Consider the following 18,677-nt stretch of genomic DNA (forward strand, 5'->3'; position numbering starts at 1 on the left):
TAGTTGTGGCTTACGGGCCTAGTTGCTCCACAGCATGTGGGATCTTCCCAGACCAGGGCTCAAACCCGTGTCCCCTGCATTAGCAGGCAGATTCTCAACCACTGTGCCACCAGGGAAGCCCCAGATTAATGTATTTTAACAGATGTATATAGTTGTGTTATTACAACCGCAATTAAGATATAGAAGAGTTCCATAACCCCCCAATTTTTCCTCCTCTTTGGAATCAGTTCCCTTTCCCTATCCTCAGCCCCCGCTAACCATTGATCCTATTTCTGTCCCCTTTGCCTTTTCCAGACTGTCACACCAATAGAATCATGCAGTATATAGCCTTTAGTGTCTGGCTTATTCCACTTAGCAAATGCTTTTGAGATTAGTCCATGTTGCTGCCTGTATCATTAGTTGTTCCTTTTTACTGCTGAGTAGCATTCCATGGTATGGGTATCCCATCGATTTATTTATCTGTTCACCAGTTGATGGACATTTGGGTTTTTTCCAGTTTGGGGCTATTTTGAATAAAGTTGCTATGGACATTTGCATACAAGTCTTTGAGTAGACATACGTTTTCATTTCCTTTGGGTAAATATCTAAAAGTGGGATTGCTGGATTGTATGGTAAGTGTATGTTTATCTTTATAAGAGACTGTCAAACTGTTTTCCAAAGTGGTTGTATCATTTTGCATTCCTACTAGCAATGTAAGAGCTCCAGGGCTTCCCTGGTGGTGCAGTGATTAAGAATCCGCCTGCCAATGTAGGAGACACAGGTTTGAGCCCTGGTCCGGGAAGATCCCACATGCCGTGGAGCAACTAAGCCCGTGTGCCACAACTACTGAGCCTGTGTGCCACAACTACTGAGCTTATGTGCCCCAACTACTGAAGCCCATGTGCCTAGAACCCGTGCTCCGCAACAAGAGAAGCCACAGCAATAAGCCCGCGCACCACAGCAAAGAGTAGCCCCGGCTCGCTGCAACTAGAGAAGAGCCCGCGTGCAGCAACAAAGACCCAATGCAGCCAAAAATAAATAAAATTAAATCAATCAAAAAAAAAAAAAGCTTCAGTCATCCACAGACTCTTTAAGGATCCTTCACATACATATATTCTACTTTTCCTGCCATAATATGTCCTTTGGGGAGGATCCTGTCTCCTGTGAAAGCTTCAGAAAAGGTTTTGTAATCTGTTTCAGTTACAGTGTTTAGCACAACAGACTCCACCATCAGGAGACTCTCCTGTTTAGAAATAAAGACTATCCACTCCCAATCCTCGTTATCTCTGACCGTTATTCATCACTCCTCTGAATTTTCTCCACCCTCTTCATTAGGATGACCAAAATTAAAAACTTTGGCTAGCTAACTAATTATTAGCGTCAAGGAGTTTTATCTTTGATATTAAAGAAAGAGCAAAATGCATTTCTGGGCTTCTCCTACTCATTCTTCAGTTTTTCTTTATCTGTTCTCTCTGGACTTTAATTTTATAAGCAAACACATTTCCCTTCAGTTTGACTTTTTGGAAGCGCTTCCTTTCCTTCAGCTCCTCGGCAGTGTATCTCTCCATTGTCCCCTGTGTTCTTTGCCTTCGGGATTGGTGGCTGCACCTGCCTGCATGGCTGCTTGCATGGGGACAGCCAGGCCCTGGCTTATTCTTGGCCTTCTGGGATGCAGAGCGTTTTTGCTTCTTTTTCCACCCTCTTAGAAGGGAAAGCGAGAAAATTACACGATGCTCTGACTGCGTGTGTCCAGGAAAGGCCCTGTGAGCATGAAAGCCCTGGGTTTTTATTTTCATTCTATTCCACTTGAATAGAGGCACTCAGCTCTTTTCTAGACTAGAGCTGGCTATTTTGCATAAAACAAAGAAGTTATACATTAGCATGGGGTAACTGGCTTTTCTCAGTAGCTATCTAGCAATGACTAGAGACAATGGTTTAATTATAAGCCGCCCACAGTTAAAAGACTCATAACCCACACACAATACCTTATCAAAATTTCACCATTCCTTTGGAAAGAGGTTTAAACTGGTTTGTGGATCTAATGAAGAGCCTACTTTGTCCTTTCCATTTCCTCGCTGCTCCCAAAGCATCTCAAGCCTACTTTAGCCTCTGACTTTTGCCAAAGCTGTTCCCACAGCCTGGGGTGACTTCCCTCCTTTCTTTTGCTTATCTATTATTTACTTCTCTTTCAAAGCTCTTTTCAGGCACTTCCTCCTTTAAGAAGGTTTTTGGGTTTTTTGCATCTTTACAATTTCAGTCCACCGAGCTCCATGAACATTCATTTCTAGTACACATAATTTAACTCAGATTATTCTTCAGTTGTATGAGTTGGTGGTCTTGTCTTTTTTTGCAGAAGTGAGCTATCAGAGAGTAGAGACCACATCTTACTCATTTTTGCATTTTAGCCCCTAACACAGATCCCGGCAGCATAAAATTCTGTTGAACCAACAAGTGATTGAATGTTAGGCATATGGCAGGTACTCAATAAATAATTGTTGAGTGATTGATTAAGGGGCCGTTGTAGGAAATGCTCCGTAACCTCATTCACAGCATCACCATTTTAATGCTGGTTTCTACTGTCTGCAGAAGTTCAGTTAGAAACTACCTACCCTCATGTCTTCCTCTAGCATTGACTCCTTTCCTCTCCCTCCAGTGAGTTGGATAGCAAAGGGGTAGATGACCTAAACAGTAGAGGATACGGAGGATTAGAAGGAATAAACAGACAACTGGAAAATATTTTTAAAATATTTTATAATCTTGGTTATGAATTGTATTCAGCTCCACAGGTTGGGAATTATATTTCATAATGATTACATGAAAAATGCGGGACACGAGCCACAGCTACTGAAGCCCATGTGCCTAGAGCCCGTGCTCCGCAACAAGAGAAGCCACCGCAATAAGCCCGCGCACCACAACGGAGAATAACCCCTGCTCGCCGCAACTAGAGAAAGCCTGCGCACAGCAACGAAGACCCAATGCAGCCATAAATAAATAAATAAATAAATAAATAAATAAATAAATAAATAATAAATAATAAATAAATAAATTTATTTATTTTAAAAAAAAAGAAAAGAAAAATGCGGGACAAATACTGACTGAGAGGCATGGTCTTGTTCCCATGTAAAACCACTGAGCACAGTGCCTATTTCTAAGGATGGCAGGGCATTTTGAAGTGAGGATCCCATGCAGCCTCTGGAGGAAGGCACTCTTCACCCAAAGAGAAGGTTTCACCCGGAGGTCATCCACAGAGTCAAGATTGAGGATTGTGTTCGGGAGGAGGACCCGCACTAGCACCTTAGTGTGCCTTCTCCATGGCCAATTAATTCTCTCTTTCCCCCTCTCTCCAGGGTTACTCCAAGGCAGACAATTGTGAGCAGCACAGGGAGGGAGGAGGGCCGCTCTGCACTCCTTGGGCTCCTACCTCAGCCTCCTAAGGAGCAGCCTTCTGGCAGGGAAAGAGCCTTCCAGACTGAGGAGCTAGCAGGATCTTTACTTGAGATTTTTCTCTCCAAGTTGTTCAGGTGATTAAGGCTGAAGTATAATTTTAAGTCAACTCTGTTCTCCAGGGAACAAGCGAAGAATGATTTCACTCAATTGTTAAAACTTTGTAATGTGATTTGAGAACCATAAGGGACAAGGTAGGTAGTGGCAGATAAATACAGATGAAGGGGGGCCTTGTTATGCTATCTGTAGGCAGCAAGAGGATGATGAAATAACAATAATTGAATGAATGGATATATGTATAGCATGATTCTCCACCATTCATTAAATATTTACTGAGTACCAACTATATGTTAGACCTAAAACAAGTCCTTGTCTTCAAGAAGCTTACAGTGAAGTGGGGAAGGAAGGATTCATTTCATTTTACTTTATTTTATTTATTTTTGATCAATATTTTAAAATTGAAGGATAGTTGATTTACAATGTATTAATTTCTGCTGTACAGCAAAGTGATTCAGTTATATATATATATATACACACACACACACACACACACACACACACATACACACACACACATACACATATATATATACATTCTTTTTAAAAATATTCTTTTCCATTATGGTTTATCATAGGATATTGAATATAGTTCTCTGTGTTATACAGTAGGACCTTGTTGTGTATCCATTCTATATATAAAAGCTTACATCTGCTAAGCCCAACCTCCCACTCCATCCCTCCCCCAACCCCTTTCCCCTTGACAACCACCAGTCTGTTCTCTATGTCCGTGATTCTGTTTCTGTTTCATAGATAGGTTGTTTTTGTCATATTTTAGATTTCACAGGTAGGTGATATCATATGGTATTTGTCTTTCTCTTCCTGAGTTACTTCACTTAGTATGATGATCTCTAGTTGCATCCATGTTGCTGCAAATGGCATTATTTCATTCTTTTTTATGGTTGAGTAGTATTCCATTGTATATATGTACCACATCTTCTTTATCCATTCATCTGTCAGTGGACATTTACGTTGTTTCTATGTCCTGGCTGTTGTGAACGGTGCTGCTATGAACATAAAGGTGCATGTATCTTTTTGAATTAGAGTTTTGTCTTGAGTGGGATTGCTGGATTATATGGTAACTCTATTTTTACTTTTCTGAGGAAACTCCATACTATTTTCCACAGTGGCTGTACCAACTTACATTCCCACCAACAGTGTAGGAGGGTTCCCTTTTCTCTACACCCTTTCCAGCATTTGTTATTTGTAGAGTTTCTGACTGGTGTGAGGTGGTACCTCGTTGTAGTTTTGATTTGCATTTCTCTAATAATTAGCAATGTTGAAGATCTTTTCATGTGCCTATTGGTCATCTGTATGTCTTCTTTGGAGAAATGTCTGTTTAGGTCTTTGCCCATTTTTTGATTGGGTTTTTTGTTGTTGAATTGTATGAGCTGTTTGTATATTTTGGAAATTAAACCCTTGTCAGTCACATCGTTTGCAAATATTTTCTCCCATTCTGTAGGTTGTCTTTTCATTTTGTTTATTGTTTCCTTTGCTGTGCAAAAGCTTTTAAGTTTGATTAGGCCCCATTTGTTCATTTTTGTTTTTATTTCTATTGCCTTGGGAGACTGACCTAAGAAAAGATTGGTATGATTTATGTCAGAGGATGTTCTGCCTATGATCTCTGCTAGGAGTTTTATGGTGTCATGTCTTATGTTTAAGTCCTTTTGAATTTATTTTTGCGTATGGTGAGAGGGTGTGTTCTAGGAAGGATTCATTTTAAATTTGAAGTGTGTCAGTGTAACAAATAGGTGTTGAGGTAGAAAAATTGAGGGCAAGAGGATCTATGCAAATAGAATGGTCAGGGAAGACTTCTCTGGGGAGTGACATTTATGCTGACACCTGGTGAATGAACTGAGCTCATCACAGTCAAGGCTGGGGGAAAAGCAACTCTCCAGAGGAAAGAACAAGGGCAAAGGCTCCATGTTGGGGAAGAGCTGGTATATCCCAGTACCAGAAGGAGGTCAGTGTGTTTGGAGGGTGGTGGAGGAAGGGCAAAGGCAGGAGCTGCTGCTGGACAGCTAGACCTGGGCCAGACAAGGCAATTTGCAATCAACTGGGTCTCTCTTAGAAAATCAAATGCTCTTGAAATCACCAAAGGACACTGGGGGTTAAGGTAAGGCATTTGAGTTTTATTTGAAGATTAAAGGGAAGCTACTAATGAGTTTTAGGGAAGTGACCTGACCCCATTTATGTTTGATAAAGATCACTCTGGCTGCTGTGGGAGGATGGGCTGGAGGTGGGCAAAAGAGGGCTCAGGGATGTGGGTGAGGAGACCATCACAAGTCATCCACGACAGATGCTGGAGACCTGAACCAGGTGGGAGCAGTGGAGATGGAGAGAAGAAGTTGATACTAAGATTTGTTTTCAAGAAAAAAATGATAGAGGTTAAATGTATATGTTCCTTTTCAAAAGTGACAGAGGTGCTATAAACTTGAAAGTCTCCGTGAATCACTGAAGGCAGCCTCTATGCCATGTCTTCTCCCACAAAGGGACCAATGGGCACCTTGGAATCAGATTGGGAGTTTCCTTTAGAAAGGGAAATGACCATGGACTCACTAAAGGGCGTTCCTTTCAGAAGACTCCTTCTGAAGTCATCCTCTCTAAAGGAGAGTAGGTGAGTGGCTTCTCCTGGTTCTGTGAGCATGGCAGAGCAGCTCCTGTGGCCAGAGAAAGCCTTCCAATCTCTTTGAAAGGCGATGTTGGAAGTCACTGGTGTGTGTTGAAATGGTGAAAGGCTGAGTGGATACGTGTGTGCGTGCACACACGCACTTGTGTGAGACCAGCCTGTCTGCTATACCCCCTTTCTGTGTAAGGACTGGATTTCAGGGACCCTTTAGGAGAGAAACAGGTAGGCCCAATAACAGATACTAGAATTGATGTCAATACAGAAAATGGGGATTTGCATAATTAACTGAAAAAATAAAAAAATATGACCACATGTAGCCACATATCTCCATGGGTTTGTGGAGCAGTTGATATATTGGCTACAAATAGATAGATGGCTGGCTGGATGGCTGAATGAATGAATGAATGAGTTTATTTCACAGCAAGGGAATTTGGAATAGTTTGTTTTGTGGTCTGAACAAAGCTAGATACTATATCTAGCTTACACCACATATCTGTAATTTACCTTCTACTATAGAAGGCCTTAGACCCTTTACATCTGCAATGTGAATATTCTGAGATTCCTAAAATAGTGTAACTCTCAAGTATCTAATGCAGTGTTGGAGAAAGATAAAGGGAGAGTGCTAAAGGAAGTAAGTTGGGCACTGAGACCAGAAGTCTGCAGCGTGGTGTAATAATAAAATGGGAAGGAACATTACCATTTATAGTCCCTATTGGTCTATAAAAAGGCAACATCCTAAGAATGTTGTTTGTTGAGCAGCGTGTGGGAATTTAAGACTGGAGAAGCTGGGACAGGGCTAAATTCTCTTTTTAGGAAAGATGTCGGTAGCATCATAATGGGGTAGGTAGGGAGGAACCCAGAGGCAGAGAATGCTGGAACCAGTTGGCAGAGGCATGGAAATGTGGAGAGGGCATGAGAAGATTGGAGATGAGAACTGAGACAGCCAATGGAGATTTCTGTCCTGCTGTGATGTGACCCCTGATTCAGGCTTGGTCCTAGGCAAAGCTGTTAAGTTGGCCAAAGCTGTCTTCCCACCTCTCTTCCTCTCTGAGTCTACATCCCCCCTGGCAGCTCTTTCCCTGCCACATGCTTCCACGCTGTACTCAAGGTGAGCAGATCTGTACACTGGAAGTGCACTCGGCCTGGAACTGGAAGGTCTGGATTCCCGTTCTGACCCTGCCTCTCACCAGCAGTGGTGTGACCTTAGGCATGTCCCCTTAACCTCTGAGATTCTCAGCTTCCCCTGTTGAAAAATGGAGATCAAAATATTAGGTACTGCATCTCAAACAACTGTTTGAGGCTCAACTGATACGATGCTTGCTAAGTGCTTTTTAAATATTATAATCTCTCTACTTATTATAAAGGCCTATTGCCCCTCCACCCTCGCCAAATAAACTATACATTACTCAAAATGAAATACCTGCATTTTCCTCTTATCTGTCATCCTCACATCCTTTAGTGTGAAGTCCTCAGCCAGCTTTTGGCAGAATTATATGTAATTCTCAGCAGGTTGTGTGCCATTATTAATTTTGGCTCGAAGTGCTTCTCATGGGGATTTTAATTGTATTTTATTTTAAATTTTTTTATTAAACATTAAATAAATACTTACGTGTATTTATAATCTACACGTAAGATAAAAGGACAACCATAAAATGAACACACATGTACCTACCACCCAGCTTAAGAAATAGGACATCAACATTGTTGATGGTCTGTGTGTGCCCTCTCCAACTCCATCTTCTTTCCCCACTTGAACTAACTGCAGTCCTGAATTTTTTGAGCTTTTCTTTCCCTAGCTTTCCTTTATAGTTTTACTATATGTGTATATGTTCCTAAACAATATATTTTTATTTTTGCACATTTTTGAACTTTATTTATAAATGGCATCAAATTGTGTATATTCTTTTGTTACTGCAATATTATGTTTCCGACAGTCATCCATGTTAAAGTATGTGGTTATCATTCATTCATTTTCACTGCCGTATAGTATTCCACTATGTAACATTGCTTTTTCCATTACTTTGTGGAGAGACATTTGGATTGTTTTCAGTTTCTTCCCCCCAGTTTCTAGCAGTGTGGCTATGAATGTTTTTGAACATGTCTCTTGGACACACATGCAAGAGTTTCTCCAGGGCACATGCTAGATTTAGTGGTTTTAGTAGGTTGTGGGTTATGCAGATCTTCAACTTCATTAGGTAATATGAAATTGTACCAATTTATGATTTCACCAGCAATTTATGAGAAGTGACATCATAATAATAATGACTTGCAATTCATCAATATATTTCTCCTTTTATTATTAAAGTCTTTATTTTTTCTCAGTACAGTTTTATTGTTTTCAGACTTGCATATTCAAGTCTTAAAAATCTTTTGTTAAATTCAACCCTAAGTATTCCATATTTTTTGGTGTTGTTGTAAATGTTTTTTTAAAAAATTCAATTTCTGATTGTTTATTGCTAGCATATAGGTTAGCGTATAGGTTTCTCTATAAGAATCTTGTATTTTACAACCTTACTACACTTATTCATTAATTCTGGGAAGATTTTTGGGTAGATTCCTTAGGATTTTCTACATAGATGATTATATCATTTGCAAACAAAGACAATTTTACCTCCTCCCACCCCCAAACTGTGTGCCCTTTTTTTCTTTTTATTGAGGTACAATTGACAAATAAAATTGTAAGGTATTTAAAGTGTATGATGTGATGATTTGATAGATGTATATATTGTTAAAGGATAACCCCAGAGTTAATTAACATATCCATCACCTTACGTAATTACCTTTTTATTTTGGTGAGAACATTTAAGTTCTACTCACTTAGCAACTTTCAATTATACAGTACAGCATTATCAACTATACTCACCACATTACACATTAGATCCTCATACCTTATTCATCTTATAATTGAAAGTTTGTACCCTTTTACCAACCTCTCCCTATTTTCTCCACCCCAGCCCCTGGCAACCACTTTTCTACTATCTGTTTCTATTAGTTCAACTTTTTTTTGTTGTTGTTCCACATATAAGTGATATCGTGCAGTGTTTGTCTTTCTCTGTCTGGCTTATTTTACTTAGCATAATGCCCTCCAGGTTCATCCATGCTGTCACAAATGTCAGGATTTCCTTCTTTTTTTACAGGATGAATGATATCCCATTATTTATATATACCACATTTTCTTTATTCATTTATCTGTCAATGGACTCTTAGGTTATTTCCATACCTTGGCTATTGTGAGTAATGCTGCAATGAACATGGGAATACAGATAACTCTTCGAAAAAATGATTCTGTTTCCTTTGGTTGTATATCCAGAAGTGGGATTGCTGGATCTTACGATACTTCTATTTTTAATTTCTTAAGGAATCGCCATACTGTTTTCTATGGTGATAGTACCAGTTACATTCCCACCAACAGTGCATGAGGGTTTTCTCTTCTCCACAACTTTGTCCACATTCGTTATCTCTTTTCTTTTTAGTAATAGGCATCTTAACAGGTGTAAAGTGATATCTCATTGTGGTTTTGATTTGCATTTCCCTGAGGTTTAATGATGTGAATCACCTTTTCATTTGCCTGTTGGCCATTTGTATGTCTTCTTTGGAAAAATGTCTATTCGGGCTCTTTGCCCATTTTTAATTTGGGTTGTTTATTTTTTTTGCTATTGAGTTTATGTGTTCTTTGTATATTTTGGATATTAACCCCTTATCAGATATATGGCTTGCAAATGCTTTCTCCCATTCCATAGGTTGACTTTTCACTTTGTTGATGGTTTCATTTGCTATGCAGACACTTTTTAGTTTGAAGTAGTCTCACTTATTTATTTTGCTTTTGTTGCCTTTGCTTTTGGTGTCATATCCAAAAATCATGGCCAAGACCAGTGTCAAGGATCTTACTCCTTATGTTCTCTTCTAGGAGTTTTAAGGACTCAGGTCTATGTTCAATCCATTTTGAGTTGATTTTTTGTGAGTAGTATAAGATAGGGGTCCAGTTTCAGTCTTTGGCATGTGAATATCCAGTTTTCTCAACACCTGTTGAAAACACTATCCTTTACCCGTTGTATATTCTTGGCTTCTTTGTTAAAAATTAATTGACCATATATGCATAAGTTTATTTCTGGGCTCTCTGTTCTGTTACACTGAGTTTTTATGCCAATACCATATTGTTTTGATTACTATAGCTTTGTAATATAGTTTGAAATCAGGAAATGTGATGTCTCCAGCTTTGTTGTTCTTTCTCAAGATTGCTGTGGCTATTCAGGGTCTTTTGTGGGTCCATACAAATTTTAGGATTGTTTTGATAAGGATTGCATTAAATTTGTAGACTTCTTTGGGTAGTATGGACATTTTAACAATATTGATTCTTCTAATCCGTGAACACAGGATATCCTTCCATGTATTTGTGTCCCCTTCAATTTCTTTCATTAATGTCTTATAGTTGTCAATGTACAGATCTTTTAGCTCCCTGGTAAAATATATTCCTAAGTGTTTTATTATTTTTGATACTATTGTAAATAGGATTGTTGTCTCAATTTCTCTTTCTGATAGTTTGTTATTAGTGTATAGAAATGCAACCTATTTTTGTGTGGTGATTTTGCATTGTGCAACTTTACTGAATTCGTTTATTAGTTCTAACAGTTTTTTAGAGGAGTCTTTAGGGTTTTCTATATATAATATGTCATCAGCAAATAAAGACAACCTTACTTCTTCCTTTGCAATTTGGAGTCTTTTTATTTCTTTTTCTTGCCTAATTTCTCTGGCTAGGATTTTCAGTACTATGTTGAAAGAGTACTATAAAAGTGGAAAGAGTGGGTATCCTTGCCTTGTTCCTAATCTTAGAGGAAAAGCTTTCACCGTTGAATAAAATGTTAGCTGTGGGCTTGTCATATATGGCCCTTATTATGCAGAGGTAGGTTCCCTTTATATCAACTGAACAGACCAATTACTAGTAAGGAGATTGAATCAGTAATCAACCCCCCCCCCCAGAAAAAAAAGGAAAAAAGAAAGAAAATCCAGGACTAGATGGCTTCACTGGTAAATTCTACCAAACATAAAGAAGAATTAATACCAGTCCTTCTTAAACTCTTGCAAAAAAGTAAAGAGGGGAAAATACTGCCAAACTCATTTTGTAAGGCTAGTATGACCCTGATACCAAAGCCAGACAAGGACACTACAAGAAAAAAAGTTATACCTAATATCCCTGATGAACACACATGCAAAAATCTTCAAAAAAGTTTAGCAAACTGCATTTAACAGTACATTAAAAGGATCATACACCATGATCAAGTGAATTTATTCCATGGATGCAAGATGGTTCAACATCCACAAATCAAGAAATGTGATACACCACATTAACAAAATGAAGGATAAAAATCAAGTGATTGGGACTTCCCTGGTGGTCCAACAGTTAAGACTCTGTGCTCCCAATGCAGGGGGCCGGGGTTCGATCCCTGGTCAGGGAACTAGATCCCTCGTGCCGCAACTAAAGATCCTGCATGCCGCAACGAAGATCCTGCACACTGCAATGAAGATCCCACGTGCCGCAACTAAGACCCAGCGCAGCCAAATAAATAAATAAATATTTTAAAAAATCACATGACCATCTCAATAGATGCAGGCAAAAGCAGTTGACAAAATTCAGCATCCTTTCATGATAAGTCTGCATGCCTTCTATTTCTTCCTCTTACCTATTGCATTGGCTGGGATCCTATAGTACAATGTTGAGTAGAAGTTGTAAAGTTCTTGTTCCTAATCTTAGGGGAAAGTATTCAGTCTTTCACCATTTAGTACTTTACTGTAGGTTTTTCATAAGTATCCTTTATCAGCTAGAGGAAATTCTCTTCTATCTTAGTTTGCTAAGATATCTCTTCTATCTTAGTTTGCTATCCAGTTTTCTTTTTTTAATCATGAATGGGGGTTGACTTTTGTTAAATGCTTTTTCTGCATCTATTGAGATGATCATATGGTTTTTCTCCTTTATCTGTTAATGTAGTGAATTACATATGATTGACTTTTGGTTGTTGAACCAATCTTGTAATTGTGGGATAACCTCCACTTGGTCAAGGATGTATTACCTTTTTGCTATGTTGTTGGAAATAGTTTGCTAAAGTTTTTTTAAGAATTTTAAAATCTATGTTCTGAGGGATATTTGTAACTTCTTTCTTATTAATATGTTTTTCTGATTTTGGTCAGGATAATGCTGGCTTCATAGGTTAATTTGGGAAGTGTTTCTTCCTCGTCTGTTTTCTGAAAGAGTTTTATAACATTGGTATTATCTCTTTTTAAAGTAATTAGTAGAGTTAACCATGAGGACATCTGGGCCTGCACTTTTCTTTTTGGGGAAGTTTTTAACTACAAATGCAATTTCTTTAAAAGATATAGGACTGCTAGAGTTATCTATTTTATTTTGGGTAAGCTTTGGTAGCTTGTGTCTTTCAAGAAATTTATCCATTTCATCTAAGTTGTCAAAAACATTAACATAAGTTGTTCATAATGTTCCATTATTACTTTTTAATGCCTATAGAATTCATAGTAGTGTCCACTTTCTTATTCCCCTTATTGGTAATTTGTGTCTTCTCTCCTTTTTCCCCTACTTTCTCCCAACCTCAAGTCCAGCAGAGAGACTCTTCCACCAGTTCCCACAAGTATCTCAGAATTGAGACTTGTTTGGTTTCACTGGCCTGATTTTAGTGATATGGCCATTCCTGAGCCAGTAACCATGGTCATGCTCTGACTGGTTAGGGATGAAGTCACCACCACCCCAGCTACATGAACTGAGAGGGGGAAGGGCCTTACTGAGAAAGATCAAGGACCTACTACTTTAAGAATGGGAAATGGATGCAGGCACATAGAAAGTACATATGGCCATTACAGCATTTATGGTTTTTTTCCTAATATAAAGAAGTCTAAAACTTTTACATAGCCAAATTTGTAAACTTATTTTTATATTTCTTCCATCAAAAAAGCTCCCTACATGTCTTTAATAAAATAATTTTTACCTAAATTTTCTTTTTCATGGTTTATATCTATCTACTTAATTCATCCTGAATTTATTTCAGTTTAAGAGATGAGGTGAGGATCTAACAACTTTTTCTTCACGGTCCTAGGTAATCTCTTCATTCACCTTCATTTATTCAGCTTATTCCTTCAGTAAAACATAGTACCTGACACTTAACATGGTTCTTAACTTTGTACCAAGCCCTGTGCTAAGCATTCTAACATACTAATACATTGATATTTATAAGGTTTCTATGCAATAGAACTATTATTATCTCCATGTATATCTGAGATACAAAGAAATATTGCTTACTCAAGATCAAATGGCTAATAGGTAGCTGAGATCTGAACCTAGGTTTCTAGTAGCTGTTCTCAGTCTTTGTGCTATACTGCTTCTAAAAATCGTTGATGTCCACAGCATGCCTTGCAGCTACTACCTTTGCAGCTAGTAGGCTTCTGTTGTACCCATGCATATTATTGTTCCTACCAGTTGGCTTGTACCAAGAATCAGTTGTTTGTTTCTAAACCTTGATGTAATAGTTGGACTTGTTACTGTAATGACATTTTAACTAAATAAAGATAAGCCAATGAAATACGAGTATAAAAACAAAGCTAGTTCTATGAAAATGAAGTCAGTTCCTTTCAATAGATTCCATATTGGAATCTATTGAAAAAAAATTGACTATTGAAAAAAAAATTGTTGACTGAGGTGTGGGCAAGACCTGTGAAGACTGGAAAAAGACAAAAAGCGAAAATTCTGGAATTCTGCTCACAGATAGTTTCTTAAGCATCTTTACAATTTTTGTGCTGCTGAAACCAATCTTGAAATTTCATATTATGAATGTGGTTTAAACAAGAAAGACTACAACAGTCATTGTATTCATTCTCAAAGAAAAAGATATTTATAGACTAGTGAGTACATATGTGTTTCTAGGTTTTAATTTCAAATAAATATTTAAGGCATGTATCACATTCAAATTGATATTCTGCTCTAACCTTTCCCCCACCCAAATAACCAACTACGTACTAGACCCCAAGCTTTTTTAAAGGAAGTCTTCTAATGTGGTTAGCCAGTAGTCTTGGCATCATTTATTGACTTGACCTTCTTTACTGATTAGAAAGTCTACCTTAATCATCTATTAGATCTTTATGTCTACTCTGCATTATCTTTCTAGAGTATCCAATTCCACTGTTGTATTTGTTTGTTCTTAAGCTAGTGTTTTAATACCTGATCCTTTTTTTGTTCAACATTTCTTGGCAATTCTACCTCATTAATTTTTCTGTATATATAATATTTCTGAAGCCTATCATGAATATATTCTAATTGAGAATATTTTTTATCAATTTTGAAATATTCTAGTGAAGAAGGTATGCTAAGTTTATAATTATAACTTAAAAATGAGGCAAGATTAAGAAACTCAGATATAGGCTAGGGTCAGAAACATTAAGACATACCAGACGTAGCTGTGGTACGCTGAGCTTTCTGTACTCTGAGAAGACTGCGTGAGCCAATAATGATGCATGTGAGAAACCACTGTAGATTAGAGGACATGCTGAAAACTGTCTAGGAGGGGATAGTTCATGGAGATCAGGACAGAAGCTGCATTTGCAGAGGTTCAGGCAAGAAGGTAACTTCCTCCCCTCCTCTCAGGTCCAGTACATCTTTGTAAGAAGAGCTTGTTCACCTGCTCCCTAAACACCTGCTTCACCTGTTTGTTCCTCAGGGTGTAGATGAAGAGGTTGAGCATCGGAGTCACCATGGTATTGAGCAAGGCCACCACCTTGTTCCTGTCCTCGCCCTGGCTACCCTTGCCTGACTGGACATACATGAAGATGCAGCTGCCATAGAAGAGAGAGACAACAGTGATGTGGGAGGAGCAGGTTGAGAAGGCTTTCTGCCTCTCCTTGGCTGAGGGGTTGTGCAGGATGGTATGGAGGATGTGGCCATAGCAGGTGGCCTTCACAGACAGAGTGCCCAGTAAGCTGAAGTTGGCCAAAATAAAACCCAGAAGCTCAATCAGACTTGTGTCCGCACAAGTTCCAGGAGTGGAAAGTTGTCACAGAAGAAATGATTAGTGATATTGGGGCCACAGAATGGCTGCTGAAATACAATGAAACTTGGAACGATGATGATAAGGAATCCTGTCATCCATGAACAAAGAACTAGCTGGACACAGACCCTTTTGCTCATGATGGTGACATAACGCAAGGGTTTACATATGGCCACATACCTGTCAAAGGACATCACTGCCAGTAGGTAGAATTCTGTGGTTCCCAGGAAGAAATAGAGGAAAAACTGAAGAAAGCAACCTGCCAGGGAGATGGTCCTGTATCTTGTCAGGATGTTGGACAGCATCTTGGGGAAGATGACCAAGGTGAACCAGATCTCCAGGATGGCAGAGTTGAGGAGGAAGTAGTACACGGGGGTGTGGAGGCGCCTGTCCATGAGGGTGAGGACCACGAGGAGGTTCCCCAGTAGCGTGAGGAGGTAGGTCAGGAGGAGCCCCAGGAAGATGAGCATCTGCAGCTCACAGGCACCTGAGAGCCCCAGCAGGACAAACTCGGTGACAGTGGTGTGGTTCCCCATGGCTCCTCTGACCTCTGCGGGGGATGGCCCATCAGAGGTGTGCTGCACCAGGAGTCGTGATGTTCTGGGGAATCTGAGGACGTTTGGAATTGATAGGAAAAAGTGGTGAGTGTTGCATTTTGAGTTGAAGGATTCCTTTATTTTTGTTTTACAGAGCTCCCTTGGGGCTATCTGTCTCATGTATGGTCCCTGGTATGTCTGTGTGTTAGAGGCGAGAGTGGTGTTGCAGGGGGGCCTAAGTAAGGCCCCAAACCAAAAATTATTCTTGCTTACTTTTGTTAACCAAAATTTTATTTCTGATTCCTCAACAATTACTTTGCCTCTAACATTATACCCTGCTTTCACTACCTTTCATTTTTATCTTTATTCTAATAATGGGTCTTCCTCCATAAATAGTTCGTATTTGAGACTGGTAACCTTTTTGCTTAACTTAGCCATTCACTACACAGATCCATATCCTCAGGTAAACTGATTGAGAATGCATAGACACTCTATTGCTAATTCAATATTACCTGAAAATTTGATGCCTTTCACTAGTATTTGGATTAATAGAAAGGCAAGAGGAAATCTATGAGAGAAAAGCACAATCTTACCAATCAAAAAGAGAAAAATCCAAGTAATGTATGCACAAATAAAAATTCCTTAGTGGGAGTTTGGTATTTAAGATTCTTAATGATCCGTCCTCATGTGATATATCCACGGTCTCCTTTGATTACATCCTCCCGTGGGCTCAAGATACAATAAACCCTTTGTGATTTTTTTAATTCTTTATCTATTTTATGCACCTATGTTTTAGCACATGGCATTCTTTCAACTTGGAATCATCAGCCTTTTCAAATCCTATTTATCCTTTAAGTCTCTCCTCAATAAGTGCTGTCATTTCCATGAAGCCTTCTCTTTTGAATGCCTGAGTCTCTGTATCTCTCATAGTTTTATTATATATCACTCAACTTTTATTGTATTTTATGGTTGTTTTTCATTTGTTGCTCAAAGATGTCTTTATTAATCTCTGCATTTTATATAGCGCTTAGAACAAGTTTCTTGAAATAATCAGCTTTAGTAAACGTTTACTGAATGAGTGAATAACACCTCAAATGTCTGTGAGATGGATTTGGTGTTGTCTGACACAGAATAAGTTGAGGACATGTTGCTTATGTAGTACTTCCTAGAGGACAGTAGCCTTGCAGAGTAATATGTCAAGTAGTCCGTTAAAATGGCCCATCTGAAGAGGGTTTGCTTTTCCTCATTAGAACGTGGAGATGTCTCCCCACAAAGATTCTCTAAGGGGAAACTCTCCATCTTTGAGACAGTCTGGAGTTTGAGCTAGTAAAGGGACAGAGGTCTGTTTGGGTCTGCTAGAATGCTTCCAGCAGCAAACAAAAACAAAAACAAACACCCTCCCCCCCAAAAAAACCCAAACAAACAGGATTTCCCTGGTGGCGCAGTGGTTAAGGATCCACCTGCCAATGCAGGGGGACACAGGTTCGATCCCCGGTCGGGGGAGATCCCACATGCCGCACAGCAACTAAGCCCGTGCGCCACAACTACTGAGCCTGCACTCTAGAGCCCACGAGCCACAACTATTGAAGCCCGCATGCCTAGAGCCGGTGCTCTGCAATAAGAGAAGCCACCGCAATGAGAAGCCCACGCACCGCAACGAAAGGTATCCCCCTCTCGCCGCAACTAGAGAAAGCCCACGTGCAGCAATGAAGACCCACCGCAGACAAAAATAAACAAATTTATTAAAAAAAAAACCCAAACAAACAAACCCAAAAAGAACAACAACAAAAAACCCCAAACCCTAAAAAAGATCTCTTTTTAAATGTCCGCATCCCTGGAAGTTTCCTTCCTTAAGCATTATCAACTATTCCCTTAATGATCAGGCAGAACTGTAGCAAGAATCATTTACCAGTCACTGGAGAATAAGATTGGGACCCAGTTTAGGTACCTGGGATGAAAGAGATGCTAGGGGATATTAGAAGAGAAGATGAAATGGTAAACTGTATAAACTTTCTCTTTTTTATGGTTTTGCCTTCTCTTCAGCACAGGCTGCACTATTCAAAGTTATTCCACAAACTACTATTGTATATAACACTTGTTGACAGTTACTAAAGAACACAAAATAGTTGATCAGCCTCTGAGGATGTAACTAAGGGCTATTCTCCAGGGGTTATTTCAAGGCTCAATATTGCTTAGATACTCAGCGATTTGAAAAAGAGTTCTCTGTAGCCCAATCATTTGGTTCAAAGGTGAGCCCAGGCAGCCAAGAAACTTACCCAGCTCTTTCCAGGACAGAAGCAGGACACAACATGAATGTGATACCCAGACACATCATCAGGAGCTAATAGAATGAGTATCATTTAGGCGAAGTCCTGGTGGGACACATTGGAAGAGAAGTGGGAATAGAGACTAAGATGAGGAAGAGTTCGATGGGAGTGGAAGGCGAGGAGAAAGCTCTGGGTTCGTACTGAATCATGAGCTTAGCACAGATAAACCATGAAAAGACATTGTGATTAGTCTAAGGGTATAGCTCATAGACAGGGCTGCTGATAAACTTCTGTTTTTTTCCTGTATCAAATGAGAGGTCAACAGCCAGGGGGAGGGGCTTCCAGATACAAAGGGAAGGGGTCCACTTCATGAATTCAGGTATTTCTCCCTTTATCCTTCAGGCTTGGTGAGTGAAAGGGGAGACTTGCCTGGTAGCCTGAGAGCCTGGGCATGGCTGCACCATCCACTCACACCAGTCATTGTTTTTCTGTTTTTTTAAAAAGTTTATTTATTTAATTTATTTATTTTTGGCTGCGTCGGGTCTTCGTTGCTGCACGCGGGCTTTCTCTAGCTGCGGCGAGCGGGGGCTACTTTTCGTTGTGGTGCGCGGGCTTCTCGTTGCAGTGGCTTCTCTTGTTGCGGAGCACGGGCTCTAGGCGTGTGGGCTTCAGCAGTTGTGGTGCACGGGATTCGGTAGTTGTGGCTCGCGGGCTCTAGAGCGCGGGC

General features: G+C 39.5%; 1 protein-coding gene and 1 long non-coding RNA gene across 2 annotated transcripts in view; one reads left to right on the forward strand and one right to left on the reverse strand.

Annotated features, from left to right (window-relative positions):
- The window catches only part of LOC137767235 (uncharacterized), a 105,392-nt gene that overhangs the window by 36,349 nt on the left and 50,366 nt on the right, over positions 1-18,677 (forward strand). The window lies entirely within an intron of this gene.
- On the reverse strand, positions 14,713-15,683 carry LOC137764291 (olfactory receptor 6E1-like). Its single transcript, XM_068543299.1, is given in 2 exon segments — positions 14,713-15,134; positions 15,137-15,683. Coding segments are annotated over 2 exon segments (969 nt in total).

This window comes from Eschrichtius robustus, chromosome 1 (genome assembly GCF_028021215.1).
Source record: "Eschrichtius robustus isolate mEscRob2 chromosome 1, mEscRob2.pri, whole genome shotgun sequence".
Lineage (NCBI taxonomy): Eukaryota > Metazoa > Chordata > Mammalia > Artiodactyla > Eschrichtiidae > Eschrichtius > Eschrichtius robustus.